This window comes from Gambusia affinis, linkage group LG07, assembly GCF_019740435.1.
Source record: "Gambusia affinis linkage group LG07, SWU_Gaff_1.0, whole genome shotgun sequence".
Lineage (NCBI taxonomy): Eukaryota > Metazoa > Chordata > Actinopteri > Cyprinodontiformes > Poeciliidae > Gambusia > Gambusia affinis.
The window spans coordinates 25,961,972-25,987,719 of NC_057874.1; the positions used below are offsets into that span (position 1 = coordinate 25,961,972).

The 25,748-nt window shown below is 35.9% G+C and overlaps 1 protein-coding gene across 9 annotated transcripts; it reads right to left on the bottom strand.

Annotated features, from left to right (window-relative positions):
- Positions 1–369: 369 nt before the first annotated feature.
- On the bottom strand, positions 370–20,893 carry LOC122833468 (synaptotagmin-2-like). Of its 9 annotated transcripts, none has more exons than XM_044121045.1 (10): positions 20,708–20,893; positions 20,533–20,577; positions 10,008–10,239; positions 9,768–9,928; positions 7,106–7,234; positions 6,707–6,874; positions 5,571–5,738; positions 4,772–4,889; positions 4,335–4,468; positions 370–3,685 (listed from the first exon to the last, which is right to left on the bottom strand). In XM_044121045.1, the coding sequence occupies exons 3-10, from the start codon at positions 10,210–10,212 to the stop codon at positions 3,470–3,472; spliced, it is 1,299 nt and encodes a 432-aa protein (XP_043976980.1). In that variant the 5' UTR covers positions 10,213–10,239; positions 20,533–20,577; positions 20,708–20,893; the 3' UTR covers positions 370–3,469. The 9 variants fall into 9 exon arrangements, with proteins under 9 accessions (XP_043976980.1, XP_043976975.1, XP_043976976.1 ...); XM_044121040.1 differs by having other exon boundaries at positions 7,106–7,243; XM_044121041.1 differs by having other exon boundaries at positions 7,106–7,243; positions 20,533–20,632.
- Between the last annotated feature and the right edge of the window lie 4,855 nt (positions 20,894–25,748).

The following is a 25,748-nucleotide window of genomic DNA, read 5'->3' on the forward strand; positions in this document are numbered from 1 at the left end:
TATTTTATATTAAATGTCATTTTTTTAAAAATAAAGGAGTTCTGGAAATGGACAAGTTAAATTCTTTTGTATCATCTTTGATTTGGGAGCTTTATTGTGGATTTAAATGCAGTTGACATAATTTGCATCTGCATTTCTGTTAATGATCACTATTCTACACAGGGACTCTATGATATATATATTTATCAACCTAAACTCTGATCACTGCTAATTGCTCATCATAGTAAGAATATTAGATCTACTGCCTGTTTTGTCAGTAAGTGCTGCTCGCCTGCTTTGAGTTCATGAAAAACAAACTATTCTACACTGTCACCTACTGACCATGAGTTGAAATGCACTCTTGTCGCTCCACACCACACAAGACGCTGATACACAAAACATTTTTATTTGCTGTGATTACAGTTTGACAACACACAGGTATGTCCTTTCTCCCTTGAGTTTTATTATCTACTTGAGTTGATTCTTTTTTATGCGTTTCTTTTAGTCTTTCTGTTACTGCAAAAATGACTTTTCAATTAAACAAAATCATGCATGTCACAAAAAGGCACATCTATTGATACTCTTCTACAGTAGACCGAAGCAAGAGTGACGAGAGACAAGCGTGGTCGAATCTGAAAAGAATGTTGGCAGTATTGCATTGTGAATGTTGGTTTTGCAAAGTTTGGGTCTGCTCTGTGCTTGAGAGGCCCAGGAAGACATGGGATTTTGTTGTCTGCATCTCAGTTGTCTGCATTTTGAGCAATGGAAACTAATTACACAATTCTTTTATCTTGCATTCTTAATAGAACCCGATGGACCCACCGGTGGGTCCGTCGGGTTCTAGAGGTTAAGAAATTCAAGATAAAATGAAGGAAAAAGAGTCGACACATATTAGAGATGATCCTAATGAGGTGTCTCTTCACAAAGAAGCAACTTGCAGATTGATATTTTATCATTCTCTTTGTTCCTTAGATGAATAGAGACAGTCTAATTGGTATTAAAAATATATCTCAGTGAGTAAGACTGTAGTGAATTTTGAAAAAAAAACAAAAAAAAACAGAAAATAATTGGAGAGACACAAATCAAAACATGCAAAAGTGGAACAACACCATCTGATCTCATTGCAAACCATTAGAAAACAGACTTTTCATTCAGAGAGTGGCATTTGAGATGAGAAGACTCATGCTGAGCAAGAGAACAGCCAGACCAATATGATGTGATAATCTTTAACAGAACCAAACATTGTATTAGGAATACAAAATGAATAATGTTATGTAATATTCAAACACAAAAACAGAAGGTTAGGTAGATTAATGTGAGATAAGGAGCTACAAGACTTTTTTTCTGTGTCTGATTTTCATTTGGCAGGAATGAACAATGGAAACACTTAGAGGTACACTGGGGCAAAGGGGCTTAAATATATACAGTCTGCTGCTTAGTGACAAACACACAGTGCTATTAGAAATGAACATTAACTGATTTTCAGTCAGATTATATCATAACACACATGAAACAATGGAAAAAAAACACATTCATGCAGTATTTATTTTTAAACTTTGGAAGTTTGAACAATTATTACACAAAACAAACACACGGTTAACCTATTAAATCAGATTATTCAATCATACACTCAGTCCCAGTGAGGAAAAAATACATACACTTTTCAGTCAGTGCATACGTTTGTTTTTACTCCATTTTATTATCAAAAAGTACACTGAACACATACACACACATACACATCATAGTTATAGATTCTCTTTAAAACATGCTAATATTTACATCATCTTGTAATTACATGCTGTAGACTATTAACAGCTGGGCTTAATGCATAATTTCTGCAGCAAATGGAAGCACTGTGGATGAACTCAATTACTCTCTGCTGGTCAACATTATTTAAATAATTCAAATGTGAAAACAAAATTCTTCTAAAGGAACTGTTCAAATCAACTGAACTCTCCTACTGTGTTTTTGGAATTTAATGTTAAAATCACTAAACTACTAAGTCTAAACATATACTATCTTTCGGATGTATGTATCCATGTCTCTAAATATTTATATCAGACAGTTTGAAGCAGAACACTTTTAATACTGCACACCTTCAAATTTCTTCAAAATAGTTTATTATTTAAAATTTACTGGTTTTAAAATTTTAAAATTAGTTTTTGTAATGATTAATACTCACAGTGTAGTATTAGAAGTACTTTGGCAGGGGTGTCAGTCCTCTGTGGGTTAGATGAACTCTATAATAAGCTGTTAATGAAGATTCTGACTGAGCATTTCCATTAATTTAATTTGCTGTGAAGCATGATGAATGCTAAAATATGCAGCTCTTTTTGGTTTAGGACAAGAATATGTGCACTGTATGATGCAGCAGTTACCATGTTAATAGTCTACAAAGTTGAATTTTACACACAAATTCACATTCATTTAAAAAATGTGAAATTTTAAAATTCACATTTTTACGTTTCTCGTCCCCTTCTCTATGAAAAAGTTTTTATTTTGACAGGGTGTAGGTTAAAGTACAATACATCAACCAAAGACAAAAAAAGGACAACAAAATAAAACAAGTTTGCAAAAGCAGCATTTGAAAATAAGCCAAATGTATTTGAGCATAAGTGGTAATCTCTCTGGGGTCTGTATTCTTTCACAGACAAGAATTTTTTATACCCATATAGTCGGCACAGCTCAAGCCTTAATTCAGATGGCACCTTCAAAACTTTTCAATAAGGCTCAGCCTCTAGGACATAAACAATGCATGTCTCAACATTTATTCATCAGGAAGGCACACTCATGTTCCCATTCTGCATCTGATATGCCATCTGTGTGTTTATCCTAAATGCATAGATGTGTCTTCATGGCAAAACAAACGAGCAAAAAATGTCAATACTCTTGTCATTCTTGCTAAGAGTTGTGAAATTTCTTGCGTATTAAATGTTGACATAAAATTATCAAAAAGAAACTGCAGCACTATTTGCTCTACTCAATGACCTCAACCGGTTTCATTCTAAATAAATCTACTAATGCTAATGGATGCAAACCAGCCCTTTGCTCCACACTATAACACTTTCTATTGCAGGGCATAGCACACTTATAAGCAACATACAATACTAGGTATGCTGTGCGCAGAGCAGAGGGGAGGTAAGTAAAGCATGCTCCAAAAACTAAACTAAAGCTTTTTATCCAGTATTGTCTTTAACATTATTTTCATCCATTTTCAGCACCCTGTAAATCAGCTTCTTTAGAGCAAAAAAGACCAAAAACTGATCATTCATGAACTACTGACCCAATAACTCTTCACTATTTTCTTGCCACAAACTGAGATTGGATGCTTGAAAAGAGTTTCCATCAACTTAACTGTGTATACGACGTTATCCTAAGATGTTTCTTTTTTGCTGAGCAAGATTTATGACAAGTAGTCATCTGATAAGTCATAGGATTCATGCAAAGAATGATTTTCCGAGTCAGAGCGATAGCTGGTTGATGAGGCTTGTTACTTCTTTGCTGCCAGCGCTGCAAGCTGACCATCAATATCCTCCTCTGGCTGCAATGGGTGCCACTGGGCGATGGGGCGGCGCGGATTAGCCAGCATGTCTGACCAGTGCTTAAGACCCAAGCTGGTAGCCTTGCTTCCAACAAAGATCTTCCCAATGGCATCGTTCTTACCTATCTTGTCATAATCAAACACTGTGATAACCACCAATATTTTCTGAGAATGAAGGGAAGGGAGAAACAAGAAATGTGTTCAAGAGTAGTTGGACTTCAATATCAATGTTTTACTTTTAGCATTGAGGCTCAGTGTTTCTTAGCAATATATTTTGTAGCTCAAACTAGTACTCCAGATTAGTTAAAGAAGGACTATTATGCAAAATGTCCTTTTTTTGTTTGTTCTTGATCGTCCTACAAAATGGCACTATGTACTTGGAAAACACATAATAAGCCCCTTTATAAATGTTTATATCCATTTAGATTGCCACTGGGAAAGACATTGCATATAAGCTTTGCCCTGGACTGAACAAAGTCAACATTTTAGAAATAAAACTGTTCTTATTGATGCCAATTTTCTTTAGTAACTAGCTTATGACTTTTGAATATGATATTGCTTGTGTATTAAAATTAATTTCTTGGCTCTTTGGACACTAAAATCTAAAAGCTATTTCCATCTTTAGTTAAGAAAAATATACTTTAAAAACAAACTCCAAAACTCTGTTGTGAATAACATAACAGTTAAGCTAGACTAAAAGAACTAAATGCAAACATTTGACTTTAAGACAACACATAATTGAAACTGAAATATATATTTTAAAACATGTATCTCAATGGAATATTCAGAATACCATATTTGAGTTTAACTGTACCTGCATCTGTTCCAGTGGGATTTCAAAGCTGAATGATTCATTGTAATATGGATTTAGGGTGTTCTTCTTCACAGTTGTCTTCTTTTTCTTAAGACGCTTTCCTCCCTGCAGTAGCTGGATTTTCACGTAGGGATCTGGACAGCAGATCAGTTAATGTAAGAGATAATTATTTCCAACTTACTGAAAACAAATATTGTTTTAATATCATAAAGTATTTTCATTGTGATCATACTTTTAAACTTATGTTTAGACTACTTAAAAAGAAAAAGTTAAGGATTTCTCATAATAACAGGTCAAGAACCTGTGTGCTCTTATACTGTGACTCATCTTATTTGTGTCCTATTTAAAGAGGAAAAACATCTGCAAAAACATCTCTAATCACTCTAATCAATCTGTATCATTCCCAGTAATTAGGAGTAATCCAAAAATAGGTTTACCAGACAAGCCACAGGCATCCATCTTCTTTAGATTCTTTGCCTCCAGGATGCAGACGGTGAGTTTTCCAGCGGTGGGGACGTAACGGAGGGAGATGCAGATGTCTCCAAGTTTCTCAGGCTGAACAGCCACCGACAAGAAAAGAATAATGACAAGCAGACACACGCATGAGAAACCTACAAACTGCAAGTTTATAACAAGCTCATTTAATATAACTGTCTCTCTCTAGTCTGGATTTTCTTTTGACTTTTATTGTTTGAACTGAAATTCTGTCCTGCTCAAACTTCTCCCTTTACTTATGTAGTAACATTTTTGCATTCAATTTAGTTCCCCCCCCCCCTAGTTTTTGCATAGTTTATCTGGTGAAATTTTCTCCCTGTATTATTTTATAGTGCAAAATCTTCTCGCTGTACTCTGTCGCCCACCCAAACATCTAAGGTATATTTATTGTTGTTTAATTTTGTTCCTGCTACTCTGGCTTAAGTTGCAACTCTTTAGGTTTGTGTTTAATTGAAATATTCAGACTATTATTAAAATGTAAGTGTTGTAAAACTGTACGTGGTCTGGCAAAGACTTAATACAAAATACAATATGTTAGCATGCTAACACAACTCATGGTGTAATGGAGGAGATTATTTTATTTGCATCAGCATTTTGTGAGTTGTTCCTAATACTTGCATTAACAGAAGCATTCTGTTTCATATATTGACATTTTAGATAATTATTGAAAGCAGAATATATAATGATCATGACCACGGTTTTAAAAAGGTCTCATAAAAAATTCAATATCCAGAAACCCACCTCCTCTTGGTCGGCGCTCTCGAGGTCCCGCCATTCTTCTATAGGACGTCCGAGGTCAATGGTATTCATGGGAATCTTCACTTCCCCAATGACGTCATGTTTGGAAAATCTGTCATAGTCGTACACTGACATCGTCAGGATTTTACCACCCAGTTCTTCATAGGGCACCTGAGTAAAAGAAACAGTGTAGGTTTCAAAGCAGTTATCGCTCCTTTCTTCTGTGGAAGAGAATCTGAATTTGAAGAAATCCTGGTAGGTTGTAAGGTAAAGAAAAATAGGGTAGGCAAGAATAAGCTTTGCTTCGGCCTATTCCTTTTTTGGTAAACTGTGGGTTTGTCTATTGTTCTTTTCTTTTTTTTCTCTTTTTTTTCTTTTGTTGTTTCTTGTGTTTAATGTGGACAATTTACCAAAATAAAGTGATTGATTGATTGATTGATTGATTGATTGATTGATTGATTGATTGATTGATTGATTGATTGATTGATTGATTGATTGATTGATTGATTGATTGATTGATTGATTGATTGATTGATTGATTGATTGATTGAGTTCACGAAATAAATGTTAATGTGGTCAAAATTCATACTATGTGTATTTTACCACATGTCATGTCTCTAAAGCAATAAATTAAGAAAACTGAAAATACACATGAAAATATAACAAATGACTTAGTACAGAATAAGTAATGGCATTCTCAAGTTTACTCAGATAAAACACATTAGTTAAAAATTAATATGAGAAAAAAAAATGTGTCTGTGTGTATTAAAGGTACTGTAGCAGTTTTATGTGCAAAAACTAAATTATTTTGTCTCTCTGACGTTGTCAGAGAAAAACAAAAATTGTGCCACTGGTCATTTTGTTTTTTGCCCCTGAAAGACCGAGCATTTTGATTCTAGCTGTGCTTTTATTTGCTTTGGATTTGCAAATTGGTTCAGCTGCCAGTATGTCCTAATGCTACACTGTGGGGGTCGTTAGTAAATACAGCAGAGAAAGCTGAAACAGGCTCAGGGATCTAAAAGCATTTCTTATAATGAGGGGACAGTTTGGCGAGACAGCTTCTGTATAAAAATACTAACTCAGTAAACTCAGCCACTGTCTTCTTCCTTTTGCATGTTATCAAACCATAGAAAACTTACCTTGAAAACAAATGTCTCATTGAAGACAGGATTCAGAGTTTTCTTGTGCACCTTTGTGTCAAACTTCTTCTTCTTGTCAGGGAAGAGAAGGACCCTGACATAAGGATCAGAGGTTCCACCGGAGTCCATAGACATGAGATCTGCAGCTTGAAGAATGCCGACTGTCAGCTGTTCATGACACGAAGAACAGAAGTGATGAACACAGAGTTGTTGTTTTCCTTTGTTTTTGTAGTAACTCAACTGTTTTTGTATGTCATTGACCCAGTCAAAGTCTATAACATGAAATAGTCAATCACCTAATGTAGGTCTTCATTAAAATGTGAACAACTAGAAACTACTGAAAAAATTATTTGTCCATTCTTAGATTGCATAGTGAATTCAGAAGTGACAACCACATACCTTAGTGTTCTCAAAGTCATAATCTATGGAGTACTGGAGTTTCCCCAGTTTTTCTTGTTCTTTCTCCTCCTCCTCCTTTTCCTCCTCTGTCATTCCAGTCTCTCCTTCTTCTTCTTCATCATCGTCGTCCTGTTGTTTCTATTGTGTGAAGGTGACAAGATAAAACACTGAATGAAATACTATTAAACTCAGATTTGCAACACAGGGATTCCCCATAACCATCAGCATGCCACAGACACTGGAGCTCCAGGAGTTTTTACATGGGAGATACATGTTTTGGTTAGGACTTACCTGCACAAGTCCTCATGATCAAAACAAAGGCCTTATAGTTTTAAATTGGGAAAAAAAAATGTTTGTTGATTATAAATGTGTGTCTACTTTTTCAGTCCTTCACTCCTCATCTTCCCAGTGTTTTTGGTCCAGTGGGTGACTCTTTTGACATGCTTGGGCAGGACAGTGACAGCCAGAGTCAGTGGAGGTTTTGCATGCTAGTTCCACTATGGGGGGTAGAAAAAATACCACAACCTTTCACTCAACTCAGAAAAAATAGACTTCTCCAGTTTGTAGAATTTTAGATATTATCAAATGAACAGGGTGAAGCACTTTTAAATAAACCCCAAAGGAACTAGCTTACAACAGCATTACCAGTGCATGTTATAAAGGCAAACAGGGTATTCTGAGCTTTATATTTCATATGCTAAACTTTCAAAAAAAGATGTATAGCAGCCAAAGTAAACTTAGCCAGTTACTAGAAACCATGTACACATGTTATCTTAATCACAAACATTTATATAGATTGTGACTGAATTAGTGTTACCTGACAGTTAAGCCTGCTTCTAGAGACTCAGATATGCACTGAAGATGTCTTTAGAAACCTGGATATGCTAATCTAGACAATTCTGAAGCACACAAGTTTAGAAAATTTCCTCATGGCAATGATTAAAAGGTTTAAGTAATAGATTTTTCAGGTTTTATCATTAAAATGTTATAGACTCCCCAGACTTAATCCCATCTAGGATGGATAAAATCACACAGATGGACATATTACAATAGGAGAGAGAAGTATTGCTAAATATTTTGAATAAAATCTGTTTTATTTAAACTTTGTAGTGAAAGTAAACGATACGATCAGATTAACAAAGGTTGTAGCATCTTCTAAGTGTAGTAAATAAGTCATTTTATAATTCCAGATACGGAAAACAGTCAACTAGAAAACCTTCAAAAGAACTGCCAACATAACGCTCCATGTTTAACTTCCATAAAAAGATGGTTGTGTGGGTGACACTCTGGAACAGACTATGATTAATATTACTGAAGGTATTAACTTAAGTGAAAGACTGAAATCCACTGTGAACAAGAAAAAAAAAAGACTCCATACATGTTCATGGTTTCTAGAAATGTTAAAGTGAAACAAATTGAAGATTATTAGGACCTGAAATAAGGCAGGATTATACTCGTCTCATTCATTCAAGATTTAGAATATATACCAGGCTTGAAGCACCTTGAGTTCTTGTTTAACTCATTACTTATGTGGCTAAAAAGTCCTCATCTTTATCACAATAAACTGCTAAAAAAATTTGCTGCGAAGTTATTTTTGTTCCTGATTAAAAGCACTCTTTCCAAAGTGACTTTTAGATGTCTTCACATCCTCCTACATCTATGAGAATCAGCATCAGAGGTTTTTTGAATAGCTTGTCATGCAGTTTCATCAGCACCATTTCCATGTCTCCCAAACAACCAACCATGCCCTTCATCACATGCACAGATTAATAGTGTTAACGGTGTCATTTTGTGAGTTACAGTTACATTGTCCAACAAACAATGTGTTAGATGGTTAGACTCTCCTCTCCTGGGTTCATGGAGGACATCATAGCTTTCCCATCATTACATTCTCAGGCTATCATTACAGAATTAACACAACGAAAAGAGCGAGACAACGGCAGCAAAGGAAGCTACGACTTTCATTCCATGAAACCCACCTCCGCCTTTGAGGCAGAAGGTATCAACACGAGCTATCCACCTACCGTAGAGCAGGGGTCCACCACAGTCAAGAAACACGAGGCACACACAAGACAGACACAAAGCGGAAAAAAAGGAGGAGAGCAGAGAGAGGAAGAGATTCAACTCACAAGACACCAAACACAACAAAGAAAGAGGCAATCAAGACCACCACAACCACAGTTAGAAGGAGAAATGACACACTTGATAAGAGGACTATAGACAAATCTGACTGCTAAATCAAAGTAAATGGATCACAAAGAACTGGTGATATAAACTCATTTGTCCTCTTTTTAGGTTAAGGAATTATTTTTATGGCCAACGAAGCAAAATTTCCCCACATGGTGTCCCCTATTCTTTGCCATCTATACATAATGTGTGTCATTTTTCACCATGAGGTCACAATGGAGTACGTCACATTAAAAAACAACAACACAACATCAATTAAACGGAGGGGACGAGAGCTCTCCTTGTGTCCTCTACTGCCTGGCTTAAAAGAGCTGCTGGTGAAAAATCAAACGGAGTTAGCCAGTCTTATTCCGTGTCATAAAATTCTGAATTTACAAGAGTAAACTTAGTAAAGCGAAATGGATAAGAAAGAAGGAAGATCCCAACTTAATGCTACCCTGATGTTCAGGGGTCCAGAAAGCTTGATCCATCATACCTCACCACCCTGCATGTTCTTCATGTTAAAGCCGTCCTTGCCCTTCTTCCCTTTCTTGTTCTTCTTCTTCTTACAGCAGCATTTTTTGATTATGCAGAAACAACAAGTGAGGACGAGCAATGCTGCCACCACAGCGATAGCAATCAAAGCCCATGGAGGAACTGGTTCAAAAAGCAAAGGTGCAAAATTAGAATTAGATTGTAAACTTCCATGCTTTTATGCCTCTGTAGTGTGACTTACGTGGGATTTTATCAATTTCATTTAAGAATTTGCTTTTAATCTCCTCAAACATGTCATTCTTGCTGATCTCTGTGTTGTTGGAGCCTGAAGTATCTGGGGCAGAGGTGGAGGCTGAGACCGGGGAGGGAGCCATTGTCACAGTGGTGGCGCTTGTCGGCTCTGCAGCGGCAACAGCCTGAGGCTGTCTGAACAAGTTGAACTTCATTGTGAAGGACTAGGGGCGTTTGTGTCCCTGAAACACATACAATAAGCAAAGAAATCATTTATGTACATAGTGGCAAAAGGATTAAAGGTGTATTTTGTAAACTTTTAAGAAAATGAATGCATTTGTCTGCGTTGAACAGAAATATCTGTATCAGTTTTATTGCGTGCAAGTTGTTCAGTTCTGATAAGTTTTATGTCAAACAACATATCAGAATATTTTGACCCTAAATCCAGAAACATCTTTAAAATGACTACAATAAATTAACCAGCTGGTGATGGATGGGTGACACACACTAAAGTGGGACTACTCTAGAAAGGAGTATGTGACAAATTAATATAAAATTGTACATAATTGTTTTGAAAAATGACAAGATCTGATTGATCTTACTGGAACAACCTAACAGCTGACAAAATTAACTTTTCTCCCAGCGTCTAGTAAGTTTTCAATTATTATTAATTCTCTTTGGGCATGCCAGTTTGTGTCAGTGATACTGTAATAAAACGTGCTGCTGAGTCTGAAGGTGCCAGGGTTCTGCTGTCTAATTGAGAATCATTGTTTAGTTGCACTGCAAAAAATACAGCTTCAGATAACAGAGTATCTTGCTGCATCACAGTTCTTTAATTAAAACCAGAGGTAATGAAGATAATCAAGAGGAAGTACTTGGTGCAAACTCAGGAGTTGTTTCTTTTTTTGGTGGTCATTAACAAATAAAATGGCCTTTTAACTACTATTGAGAATTATATATTTCACTGCAGTATGATACATACTGCAGATTATCTGAAGAATATGATGTTCAGATCATATCAGGGATATTTGAGCCACTTTTCAGCTTTCGTGCTCACCACAAGCCCAACCATGCAGTGAAGAATAACTGACAATTTATTCTTGAGCAATGCTGCCCAGAGGTAAATTGCAGCAATTTAAAAATAATACATATTCAAGCAACAAAGAAATTGCATTCTTTGTTTTGTTTTCTAATAATGATCCTAAAGACGTTATTGAAATTTATGTGATTGTGAACAAACATTTCTTGACAGAAAGGTGTAATCAAATGGGAAAAAAGACAAAATTGAAAAGAAAATACTGTTGTAGAATTTGACCAGATGGGATTAAATGTGTGAATGAGAGTACATCATTTAAACTCTAAGAATGTTTCTATCCTTAGAAAGCTACCAGAAATAGTTTCCACTACATCAAAGGAAAGTTTTCTGCTCATTTAATGACATACAGAAAGTGAGTACTCTAACTTTCTTGTGATTGAAATTGCCTAACCACTTTTCAGAATTTCCCCACTGAGAGACAGTAAAGGTTATTTACATTATACATTTATTTCTGTTCTATTCTCAGAGTGCATCATTTAAGTTAATGAGTGTTGACAGAAGCAGTGTGGTGTTGGAGGACATCAAATCAACAATATAAAGTGAAACATCTGTATGCTAAAAACAAACCTAATGTTGCTTCTGCTTTATCGCTTTACTGGCCATGAATCAATAGGTATTGCATTCCCAAAATGTGTATTTCTGTGTAAGGTATCTCTCACAACAATGGATGAATCAAAGTCTAATTTATATTTGTTTTCTGTACAGTATGGACATGTGATTTGGGCTCACAGATCATTGTTGCTAAGCAATTCTGACAGTTTCCATCAGCAACCCACAGCCTACACAGCCTGCCTATAGCTGAGGTGACCAGCCTGTCAAATAACCACCTGGATTAAGGCCAGAACACAAATCAGTGCTCAAACAGTGGCTATGGAGATGATGTGAATACAGAGTTCTGTCACTGAGCTGTTTTATCTAAAGGTTATGAATGGAGTTCCAGATTCAAACCAACTTCTTTCTAAACATATTTTGTATCTTCAGTGTACATCCACCATAAAAACATCACCTTTGACATTTAGTAAACAAGTAAGGAAAACCAGGGATAGTCAGTTTTGAGAATTTCTATCACTTAAATCACAATCTTTCAAAAATTTGATTACAAAAAGCATATATCAAGAGAAGTAATATCCTTCTTTATTTGTTTTGGCCCTACTCTATTTTCTCTGTTTCATTATCACTCACTCTATACCTTCCTATGTTTTCACTGTCTGTGATCACAAGTCAGCGTCACTCAGTGGAGGAAAGAAAGACACTCTGCCACGTCGTCATTGATAAAAATGCTCAAGTGCAGCAAATGCAGTCATACATGAATACTTTTGAATCACATAAACTATTTTCTACATTCTGATTACATTCATGTCATGCATCGCTACCGTATTAAGTCAAATTGAATGAACAATGCTGATCAAAAGACAACTCACCAGTTAGATGAGGTATTCCCCCTGAGAAGTGGCCCATTCAATGAGTGTTTGGGATCCAGATCTCAGAGCTGTAGTAACATAGTCTGATCTCTCCCATTAACAGAGACTGCAGTCTCCTCTCACTTCTCTCCACTGCAGCAATACACCTCCTCCTCCTCCTCCTCCTCCTCCTCTGTCCTATGCTCACAATCTCCCCCATATTCCTCCCTCCCGTCACACACCTCCCCACTTCTACTCTTATTTAGCCTCTATGTACTTATGCACGCAACCTCTTTACCTCTTTCTCCCCATCCATCTCTGATGTCCCTGAGCCTTATTTGTGATGCTGCTCACACAGCTGATTGCAGCATATCACTTTTGTCTGGGATTGGAGGGCAGTTGTAAGAGATCAATAAGCACAAGCCCTGGGGTGAGGGGCATCTGAGCAAGGCTACAGTTTACAGAAATGAGCAAGCTAAAACAAGCAAAATATCCATGAGGAACGTTGATGAACTCTGAAGGCCTACAGACTGTGCAACTCCAGCCCTACTAATGGCATTACATTAAGCTGATGTAATTAACTGGATTGTAACAATTGGCCTTAGGAATGTGATTTACCTCTCCACAGAGACATCTCTGTGTCATGATGCAAAACAGCTAAACAGGAAGAAATGGAAAGTTTCCAGTCAGTCAATCAGAGGAAATGCAATTTAAGCTTAATTCAGCAGCCAATGTTCAGATAAAACAAGTAATTTGTGAAGCACTGTATCTGTGACCCACAATCTTATAAACTAACTGTAAAAATGTTAAAAACTGAAATTAAGTTTGACTGTGGAAAATTATTGATTATCTTCATTTGTTTTCAGCCTCTAAAATAAATGCTTAACATCCATCATGCCCAGTGATGCACATTTATTTTTCCCTGGCCTGGAATATTGGCTTCATGTTTCTTTTTAAGTCTGTCGGTTTTATTTTGAATGATTATCTTGGATTATTTAGATTAGATGACGATTATATGGAGGTACTAGCTTTAAAAAATAAATAAAATCCAAATTCATTCTGATGCATTTCTTAATTATTAAGAAAGACATTTATATTTGTCAGCCCCTGACCTATGGGTCAGAGCCAATCAAAGAAAACTGTCTCTGGTTGGCTCAGGTACATCTATAGACATGTCTTAACAGCAGTTATTTTGAACATTACAAAGTCCTTTTCTGTCCTAGCATTCATCCTTTTATCCTGTTTGTCTGAAAACCTCCCTATCTCTGCTCTCTTTGGGGAAATACCACGGTGTGTGCAGAAGCTGAGCTGACAGCTGGTGGACGCCTGCATGAAGCGGGATGTTCCAGCTCAGGTTATGATGTAATTTTCCCTTTCTGCCAGAAGAGGGCATTAATCTCAAGTAAAACTGCTGCATCACAGAGCAGGATATATTTATTTATTTTTCTTGAGGGAAGAGCAAAGTTGAAGACGTTTATCATGTATGTTTTCTCCACGGTTTGTTTCTGAATTACAAACGCACTTTGTAGCATTATTTAAAGTGACAAGAGGACACTTAAAAAATTCACTTTTGTACTTCAGCGAGCATCAAACACATAGTAACAGATGCAGTTATCAATCTACAAGAAATGCAACGGAAGATTCCAAATGAAAAGTGATTTTTGCCTGTGCAGGAAACACAGCCCGACTTCACAAAGTTACATAATTCAGTTGCAAGTTTCATTTATGCCTGTACCCAATTTGCGCTAATAGGGCAGGAGTTGTCATCATAGCGGAATCAGATGCTGTTCACAGTTATCACATAGCCACTCTCCAAGCTTTACACGACAAATCCACAGACATAACTACATGCACACAAACTACAGCCAGCAAGCACCTGCGCTGAGTGGTGCAGGAACGTTTGGGCTGAGAAGACTTGTCTCCTCTGAGGCAGCAGAAAGGCATGTGGAAAATACTGCACCTCTCACAGCTCCTGCAGGGAGTGCTGCAATGCAGGGGAGTATCGGAGAAATAGAAAGGCGCAAGGGAGGTTTTCCAAAAGTCAGCCCCTCAAACTACTAAATTTAAGTCTAATTTCTTTGTATTCTTTTGTCATTTTGTTTATTTCTGTCTAGATTTTACAGTCAAATAGTCTCATTTTCATCACATAACCCACACGCACTTTCACACATGAATAAGTCAGCATCCATTCACTGGTCAGTCATCACTGCGGTAGTAAATAGGAAGCATCACATGATTATAGTTGGCTTTATATAAATCACTTTCAGAATTTAACTCGGTTGAGAGGTTGTTATGAAAAGTACTACTGGTATATGTGTGATTTTTTTGTTGTTGTTTGTTTGCTTTTTGACTTTTTTTCAGTGGGATTCATAGCTATGTTGAAAAAAGTTAATATTTTTTTAAGATTGCTGCTCCAACAAGCTACATAATCACTACTGAATGTATTCATGAAACTTTCAGAAGCAAATTTTTTATTATGTGTTTCATAATCCATGAAAAGCTATTACTAAAAGGCCTTGGACAATAAAATCTTCTTTTAAAAACCAAACAAAAATATAGAAGAAAATGAGCAGAAAGGAAGGTAAATGTAAACCCAGTTTTGTGTACAGACTTACTAACACAGATCAATAGCCTTTTAAGATAATTCTGATTTATTCCTGATTTCCAGATGCTGCCTCAATAAATTAAATTTATCAAATAATAAACTTTTTTGTGTGTGTTTTTCTTACTCTGAATTTAGATATTTTGACTTCTTGGTGGAATGGAAAAAACCCTTATGTCCTGATTACTGTTACTGTAAGGATGTGGTGCACTGGCTAGATACTATAGGTCAACACACACACGATTTAAACATGCACACACCTCAGCAGCAATTAAAACCAAGCAGCAGCTATGGACGATGTATTTCTTATGAGCTGAGATCTAACATGTTGCTAGTTGTAGCATTATTATTCAGAATTCAAACAAGCTCAAACTAAATAGAGCAGTAGTTCCTGATTATATCTTGGCACAGCAACCAACCTAACCAGCTACCACAGAAAATAGAAAAATAGCACCTCCTTCAGTCATTAATTCAGAATTAATGACTAAAAGAAGTTAAGAAATGTTTTAAAAATCTTAATGACTACAACTAAACTGGTAAGATTCAGTCAAGTACTCAGGGATATTAATTTGTCCCTGAAGCACTCTGAACTGATCTAACAAATATTAATCTTTTCCCTTAAAATATTGTTGAGGTTAGACTTAAAGAGTCCCTATTCAAACACAGTGAGGTTGAAAAATATCTTAGATATATGAAGTTGAAATTCAAACAGAAATGTATTTACAGTAGTCAGTGTATGAGATTGAAAAGTAACCTCTGTTTCCAGCTCATCCATTTGATCACCAAATGTTTTTTACATATGTACTACTTCCTATGTAGTTGTAGTTTTTGAAAACACGTAGATATTTGCAGCATCTATAAACATTTTGTCTGTTGTGGAAAGACTCAAAAACAGTAAGTATCCTAACATCAGAGAATTGCATCCTTGCATTATTGATATTGGTAATTTTACTACTTCAAGTTTTAAAATCTAGATCCAAGAAAAAACGTATTCTACATCAAGACTACTTAATGTTTTCTGTTGTTGTATACTCCTCTCCCATGTATCTTTTCCATATTGTAGACTTTGCTGCTGTATTTTAATTATCTGTCCTCCTGGCATATTTACTGTCCCCCAGCTGACCACGAAAAGCTCAGACTTGATCAAACTTTTATGACTCTTTGATTGTGTTGCACACAAAGTGAATTAAGTTCAGAGAGGATTCATCACCTGAGCCACAGGTACTGACAATGCTTCTCTAGCACCAGTCATAAACAGAAATCTCCTCCACTCTAACCCCTCAGAACAATTCTGCAGGCATCCATCAAGATTTTTAAAACATTTCTTAACTTCTTTGTTTCTTAGGTAGTCAGTGTATAGGTTCAAAACCATCTGACCTTTGTACATAATGTGCAAGGATGTATAATGAGATAAATGTTGATAAATCGATGTCCATATTTATTTCATCTGTTTGTGTTGGAGGACAGTTTTCACTCTACAGTTTATGGATCATCAAGGAGCACAAGACTCCTTAAAACGCAAAACGTCCTTTAGAATAGGCTGAAGAGTCCTTTACAGATGATAGTATTGACTTTATCCTTTTTTTTTTCTTGACAGAGGTCAATAATATCATAATGTCATCTTATGACAAATGTTATGTCATAACTTTGTTCCTGGCTCTCCACCCTCAGTCTCTGAAGATGTTTGAATCAGTGACTCTGTCTAACATATCATCTTTACTTCTTGCAAAATAAAATTATCTACCAGTCCTAAATTATGTCTGTTGTGTGTTTAATAAGGTTTGTCCTGCTACTGGCTGCTGTATTGGAGAACTGCACAATGCTTCACCTTTAACAGGCGCGTTCTATTAAGCATGAGACATTTTTGGATCAGCTGAACTTAAAATTTATAGATTTATCTCCAAGTTTCCTTCTATGTCAAAGCTTCCTTAAAAAGTATTGACAGAATAACTAATTTCTTTTCTGAAAAAAAAAACATGACATCATGACAACATAGAAGCATAATTTCTATGCTGATGCCATTCAGCTGTTCTTTGAAGCCAACTAAACTAAATATTTTTTAGTAAGATCAGAGACTCTGTGACAACTTCTTGTAGATGAGCCTTAGTAAGACTGAAACCCTAATTATTGCTCCTCAATACTGAATAGCTTATATCAAGTAACTCGTTGGTGCATTCGTCCTTGTCAGTCAAACCAAACCTCCAAAGATGTGATATTTTTGATTGTGTCGTGTCATTATAGTCCCATTCATGAGAATTAATCATAAGCTTTTGTTTTCAGCTAAGGAATAGTTTGAAGCTTCAAACGCTCGTATCACAAACAGGATTAGAAATGAATGTTCAAGATTAGATTTTTTCTTTTCTTAAATATTACAGCTTTTTATCATTTTGAATAAGACAGATCTTATTCAGTTAGTCCAGAATTCTGCTGCTAGGGTTGTAGCCAACACACGAGACAGACATTCACACTACTTCAATTTTTACAGTTTTTGTCTACATTGGTAAAGCCTATACAGATCCATTCAATAAGTTAAGTTAGAATATTATATAAAGGGCCACTTTAAATAAGAACTTTATCGCTGAGTAAAGCACATTATTTATATCAGCTCCACACAGATGGATGTATTAAAGCTTTTTTTATGATAATTAGGGAAATTTTCACTTAATGCAAACATGACATGATTCTCCCTCCTGAGCTGTGGATCTCTGCAGCTCCTCCAGAGAACCAATGGTCCCTTTTTGATAAATGCTCTCCTTGCTCCACCTGTCATTTTAGTTTGATAAACCTCAAGTGTGCATACACTGACAAAATATATATCAAACTTCTGCAGCTTAAACATTCATTTAGATATGTGTGTTTTCATGAGCTCTGTAAGACAGATCACCTGTAAAGCATCACGCAGGTAAAGCTGGTAGCGTGAACAAACCTACAGTCACCATTCCACTCATAAGAAACACAAAACAACCATATCGTAACATCAGTGATCTCTTGGAAGAATGTCTGGAATGTAAGATATTTAGTTGTATTTGTTTAGTTTATTCCATTTTCATTGAATAAGTTTAACAACCTCAGTAGGCGTGCCTGTGTTGGAGGAATTGTAGTCTGATGAGGGAAAGCACACAGGTTTTCTGGGATTGTCCAGCAGTCTGCTACTGCACTACAGGGAGGATATAAAAGTAGATATTTAAAAATTAATGAGCACAGTTATTCCAGCGAACCCTTTTGGTGTTTTTATTGAAAGTACCAACTCAGAATGTTACTGGAAAAACTGATATACTCCTTACATTGTTTTTTGCAAGAAGAATATGACCATTACCAGGAATGCATTCTTACATTGTTTTTTGCAAGAAGAATATGACCATTACCAGGAATGCATTCTTTTACAGTTCAAACCCCATGTACTGACCTGGTAATACAATGAAGTACATAAAAGAAAAAATCTAATATGTACTTGCTGCTTGCAAGAATATACTCCAGTAATGGTGTATTTGAACATTTAATCTCTTAATTGAGGTAATGCCTTGCTTAAGGAAATGTTCAGCAGCGTTTGTTAGGTCAATGATGTAAATAAACAAACTTTGGAAAAATGCAGGGTTGATCAGAAAGCCAACAGTCCCTCCCAAACTGCATGACTAATCTCCGCCCAGTGTGTTGACAAAAGCTAGCTCAGCAACACAACACAATCTTAAATGTGATTTAGTATTTTGCGTTTCATCTCATACAAGGTTTGTTTTGAAAAACAAACCAACAAACAAACAAAAAAAATCAATAAAATATATGACAAATGAAATGACCAGACAGGTCACGTAGAATAATGTGCATCTAAAACTCCCACAAACCTGGTAGAAGAATCTATTGGCAGATTCTCCAACTGAACTTTTTTTGCCAACATGTAATTTGCAATGTGTGGCCAAGAACCACACATTGCACGTAACTCTGAAAACAGAATATCTTTGCTGAATCATTGTATTGGCAGCAATATGCTGTGGGGATACAATGCATCTTATTCTCTACCAAAGCTGATAAAGATTTCTTGTACTATCTATCTGAAATGTATTTTTTTACATTAGAAAATAATGCTCAATACATTTTAAAACATATAAAACAAAATATTATAAAACAAAGCATTCTTTTTTACATTATAATTACATGATACTTTGTGTTGTCTTGTCACATAAAGAATTGGCGTAATTGATTAAATCTGGTGTGACTTTTGACAGCTGTTGTGTTAGTAAATACATTGAGGTTAAGTTATCAAATTTAGTCTAAAATGATTTGCTACCTTCATTTACCATCAGCAACTAGAAATATTTTAATCTGAAGGTAATGTTTTTGACCTTGTCAAGCACAAGTACTTAAATTCATCAACTGGCCTATTTGTCTGAACAAAGACACTTAACCTGAGCTGAAGCCAAAAAGAAGTTCTGATTAGGAACACCCATTATGGATTGTCCCAGCATGGAGAAAACATTGCGTCACCTGATAACAGCTGAAAATAATACTCAACCATGGATCTTTTCTAAAGATTTTCTAAGTCATTTGTTTTAAATAAATTAATTAGAAATTAAAGAAATAAAAAATGCTGTATCCATTTGAGATTATCACATGTAGAAGTGAGGAGACAAAATTATATCTTTGTCTGCATTGCTTCAGAGTGATTCTCTGTTAGTGGGTGTATCGTTGAATAATCAAGCACAAATTAATACTAACACTGTTTTCTTGCTAGTATAGTTATGGAATAAAATATTTTTTTCTAATTTTGTTTAAATAAAGGGCCGCTGTGAAACAGTTTAACAGAACCACTGAGATTTGTTTGAGCTTTAAGAAAGCTCTGCAGACTGATGTGGACGACATTTGCTACCTCAGCAAATTTGGCTTCGCCTCCCCTCTTTCTGCTTGCAATAGTAAGATTAGTTAAATCATCCATCTGAAAACTTGATACATAGCAAATATATCCAAACGAAAATAAATTTTAAACAGTTTTTATCAACTTTCAATTCGGTTAATGTTTAAATGTCTCATTTTTTGCCCATCTTCATGTTCAACCACTAAGAAGTATTTTATATTTTGCTTTCGTTCAAGTTCCCTCCCATGTTGCCCCTTTACTCATCTACACTTGTTTTTATTATGTAACAATATACTGCAGTACTACGAGGCTACGCACCAGTCAGCAGGACTCACCGGCAGGCTTTAAAAGTTGGCATATTACTGCAGGACCGTCTGCAGTAAAATTAAAGGGGACCAGCATAATGTTAACACCATCTGCTCTAATTATGTCTAGACCATTTATTCTCTGTGTTTCTCTCTACAGAGCTTTTTTTTCTCCCATTCAGGCAGGATGTGTGTAATGAGGCTAGGTGCCTCTGTGACAACCTGCCACGCAGAAAAGCTGCAGTAATAGATGCTGCAGCCCGGCACAGAGAAAGAGGCTGCTTACCTTAAGGAGTGAGTAGTGGAAGCAGAAAACCGGATTGGATACGTGCTTGACAGAAGATAAACAAAAAAACCCAACAGTCAGCTTTTAGGATCCTCCCACCCTGGAAACGCAGTGTAAATCATCAAAAAAATAAAAAGTAATAATAAACCCCGGTACTGACAAATCCCACAATCACCTGGGGTTTAGTGGTCCAAAGAGACACTCACAAACAAGATCTCTTGGCTCGGAGTGCTGCTGATGTTAGCTCAAATGAGGAAGCGAGGATGGGAAACACTCACGTAGATTAACATAGTTCAAATACTGAAATCATCCCCAGCATCAGGACCAGTGAAGTTCCACTGCTGTATTTCCCGGCACTGCTCTCTGATTGGCCGAGGAGCTACTCAATAAAAAGACTCTGTGTCATCAACCGGGCAGGGAGGGAGGCAGGTTTTCTTTGGCGCACTAACAACCGGGCTCCTCCTCTTTTCCTTCAAAACACTATCACTTTTTTTTCTTTCCAGCACATATAGAAGAGGAGTGCTGAGCTTTGAGAATTAGATGCAGGAGGAAAAAGAGGGAGGAGCAAAGACAGGAGAATCGATGGGTGATGAAGAGAGAGGTGGAGATGGTAACCAGCAACCTGCAGTGGTTCTCTGGCAGCTTGGTTTAGGTCTCCTAGCTGCTGGGTGCCATGAATCTGCAAGAACCTTAGAGTCAGTGAGGCGTGATGAGCTGCACGCCAGACTGGTTTTACTGCAGCAGAAGGGAAAGTTGTTTTTTTCGTCCTTTTTATTCAGCTGCCTCAACAGGACACATGGCTACTGTAGTTTTGCTATTACTTGTTCATAGGCATTTAACGTGCATCTCATAAATAATTTAGAAGAAGAGAAAGTACAAAAAATTGAAGGCAGATGACCAAATCAGAATAATTAGAATCATTTTTATATATTGACAAACTCTGAAAGTCCCTGAGGAATTCTGTGTTTGGTTGCATAGAAATGTTTCTGTCTGTCACACCACATTTTTAAAGGGTCGGAGAATCTGTTCTGCTTTGTTTTCTTTTTGTTCGAAACACTTCATTTTCTCAGTTTGAAACCATATTTAATTCACTTAAGCAAGCCTTATTCAATTTGAAACCAATAAAACTGACTTCCTGCTCAGAGAAGATGCAGAGAACTGCACCACCCTGGTACTTTATATTTCAAGGAACAAAAATAAAGGATTGCAAGTTATTTATATTAATAGCACTATTTTAATACAACTTATCTAAATATAAAGTAAATTATGGATCACAAACATTAGATCACTGTATCTCTTGAACTATTCAAATGTAAAGAAAATGTAAACTGGGTTGTGACAGCCTGTTTAGCTGATTTAAAGGTGAAACATTTGTTAATGGAAAGCAACAACTGGACACTGATGTGAGTGCCAGCTTCCCACTTACACTTATTAGAGGTTTTGGGAATGATGCCAGATCTCTGCAACAAAAGCAAACCAGGCTCCCTTCAAAAGGGGCACTCAATTTCATTGCCTTTGGAGTTCCCCTTGATGAAGAAGTGACCAGACGCTGTTTGATGAATCACCAGTAATCGCAGGAACGAGCCTGGATGAGTCAGGAAGGCGGCGTCATTAAAAGACGCTGCTTTTATATGAACTTCACATCCTCAGCAGTTGCTTCTCATTGCTGGTAGAACTGAGAGTAACTAAAATCTCAAGGCTGCATCTAATTATTCAACGAAATATATTTTATTGTTGAACTTTATTGACATTAATGAAAACATAAATGACAGGAAGGCAGATATGTAACTTAAGGGAGAGAAATGTGCCTGGAGCACATATAGCTTTAACCTTACCTGTTGACAGTGAAGTGATCATCTTCCCAAGTACTGATTTGATCAGTTCTTGATCAGGGGCTTTATGCTTCACTTAATAGCTATTTAATACAAAATATTAAATTTTGTATTTTTCCTTGACATCTGCTTTTGCTTTTTCTTAATACAGAGATATTGTGCTCTGACCACCAAAAAAGTTGTATACTGTAAAGATGTTTTATTATTATTATTATTATTATTATTATTATTATTATTATTATTATTATTATTATTATTATTATTATTATTATTATTATTATTATTACTAACTTTTTACTGTGCAGGATCTAAATTAGCAAAGAAATATCTTCTTCTGTGACCTTGTTGGAGCATGTCAGCATCCAGGGACATCAAAAATAGGCCTGAGACCTAATATGGATCGTAGCCTACAGGTTAAAGCTACACTGCTCAAATTATGCACACAATTCAAAAGGGAACAGCTATACTATTAGATGGTACTCAGAATAATTTAATTGTTTAGGCTACATGCTAATTACTGACCTTTGATACCTGATTTATATATTTACAAAGCGTAAGGTATACTTTTAGATGTTGGATCAAGTTTGTTCACTTATGTTTACTAGTGTAGTTACTCGATTAGACCACTAGAGGACAATAAATCCAAAGAAACTGCCTTATTTCATCTTTGTTCTTATACCTTAACAGGATTTCTAAGAGTGAATTTTGTAACAGTTATGAATAAAATAAATCTTAGGAGAAGAGCAATTTGTGTTTTAGTGTGCTCTGACCTCTACCAAAACAAAAGTTTTTTCAAAAGTGAAAAATAATAAGGTCAGATAAGATTATCTTTCTGTTACATTACCATAATTTTTATTCTTTATTTGTAGTTTTCCCACTCAGTTGATGTAACTAACACCGCAGAAGCAGCTGAGCTGCTTGGTCCTAAAATAACCTCAACAAGATGGAGCAGCAAGGCTAAATTTGTCAAGCCTCTGGGTCAACTCTTGTGTTTCAGTAACCTCAATATCGCTGGCATCCAAACCCTATCACTATGCTAGAAACTCCAAGATGAAATAGTTACAAGATCCGTTCTTTAGATTTGTATTATCATTATTGTATTCCTGGCATACTAAGGTGCAGCCTGTCTGAGCCTAATGTATTGGGCTGCTGTCTCCAGGAGAAGAATAATCATCTGCCATAAGGAGTTTTAAAAGATGACAGCTGAACCAGTCTGCAGTTAAATTACCTGCAGTAAAAATATCTCGCTAAATGTTAACTATTAAACATTCTAGGTCACATTTGTCTAAATACTTAAATATATAAACCACTGATCAGTTTGAAATTTTTCATCAATTCATTTTTTTATGAATTTAGCATTGATGCATATTGAACTTCTCTGACATGGTTTTTACTCATTCTTGCATTATGTTAATTTTATCTTTGCATATTTTGAGCGATCAGGGAAAAATTTTGCACTCATTGGTAGTGATAACTCCTCAACAAACACAAATACAGCTCAAATCATTTGAACACTGTGAAAAAGTTACTTTTGTCAATCATTTCAGGAAGCGAAACATGTAAAAAACTTTTGTAGTTTTGATGCTATGGTATACAGATACTAAAGAACCAAATTTCAGTGTCTTGGAAAACGTGAATATTAAATAAGAGCAATAAAAGAAGATATTTTTCACAGATATGTAAAGTTTATGAAAAGTATGCTAATTTCAGTACTTGGTTGGGTCTACTTTTGCATAAAATACTGCAAGCCTTCAGGTCATCTTCATTGCTGGGTCTGGCATTTCTCGTCTTCCTCTTGATAACGCTCATAAACTCTCAGTATCGTTGAGCTCAGATGAGTTTACAGGTCATTGGCTGATCAAGCGCAGTAACAGCATGATGACTGAACTACCTTTAACAGAGTGAACCCGGAAAAGAAATCAACATCGCCATTAAACTTGTCAGTGGAAGCATGAAACCTCCTGGTAGGCTCTCTACACTTCATCCAGACTCTGGACATTAATTTTCACATGCAATTCAAACTTTTCTTTGATCTAAAAAGAAGACTTTTGACCCCTCAGCAACAGTTCAGCTCTATTTCTCCTTAAATGCTTTTGTCATTTATTCTGGTTCAGGAGAGGCTTGATATCAGGAATGCAACATTTGTAGCCCATGTCTAGGATTTTTCTGAGTGTAATAGCTCCTTATGCACTGGCCTCAGACTTACTCCACTCCTTGTGAAGTCCCCTCTAAATTTTGTTTTGACTGTCAGTTACAATAAATAAGTTTCGCTTTCTGAAACAAGTGACAAAAACTTTGAAACCTTGTTGTTAGACAGACATCTTACTAGTGACACACTAATTAACAGATTTAGCATTTGACACAACCAGTTGCAATGGACAGCTAAAAATCTAAAAATTAGTTTCCTAGTATTGTGCTAAATTGGTTCAAATTCCAAAGCGAAAGTCAGGATTTAGTTTGTGTTAATGGCAATTTTCAATCTAAGTTAGCAACAATTACATTCGGGTTTCCTCAATCACCTTTCTAAGACTAATTTTATTAAATATCTGCATGATCCTATTAGCCCAAATTACAGAGTAATATCGTACAGGTTGCCACTTATGCTGATGACACAGCTCAAAACACTTGTTTCATCACACCAATTAATGATTAACTGTCCATAAAATCGTGAGCACTTGGGCCAGAAATTCATCCAGCCCAGTGCAGCAAATAGGTCCTTAAATAATGAAAGGTGAGGTCAGACTCGATGCCTAGAAGAGTAAAGGCATGACAGAAATCTAGGTTATAGACCCTGCCTTATATTTTCACAACCACATAAAAACGACTTCTAATTTAAGCTCATGCAACTTTTAAAATATTGCAAGAATTATGTTTCAGAACGAGACACAGCAAAATTTGTGCATGGCTTGTACTAGTTTCTATTTTTAATTATGTCCTTAAGAGCATAAAAAAGTAGGCAGCTGCAGTTCATCCCAAATTCTGCTGCTAGCGTCTTAACACAAAGAGACAAACACATTCTACAATAGCATTGGGTCTCTGTTTTGAAAAGGAGTGACTTATCACTTTATTCTATCTAGTAATCTTTTACCTAAACTTTTAACGGTAAGGCATGTCCATTTAATTTTCAATGTTATAATGCATTTCTTAGCCACAGTAACAAACTTCAAATTGTTTTGTTAACAAATCAAAAAGTTTGTGTCAGTTTGTCTTGCCTTTCGAATTAAAAAATAGTTCCACATGCATGACTATCACCAAATGAGGGCATTTTACTCATCTGCCAGGATTATTAAGTATAAATATATAAGTTAACAGTTGAGTAAGATGTGTGTTTTAAATCATATAATGCAAAAGTGACACAATTTCACCATAATAAAAACAAAACCA

What these genes read in the sequence shown, in the direction of transcription:
- LOC122833468 (XM_044121040.1), bottom strand. Translation starts at nt 10,212, where the DNA reads ATGAAGTTCAACTTGTTCAGACAGCCTCAGGCTGTTGCCGCTGCAGAG. An exon ending in ATGACTTTGAGAACACTAAG is followed by an intron (nt 6,875 to 7,105) that starts GTATGTGGTTGT and finishes TGTCATGAACAG; the next exon opens with CTGACAGTCGGCATTCTTCA. An exon ending in AGAGCGCCGACCAAGAGGAG is followed by an intron (nt 4,890 to 5,570) that starts GTGGGTTTCTGG and finishes GTGGCTGTTCAG; the next exon opens with CCTGAGAAACTTGGAGACAT.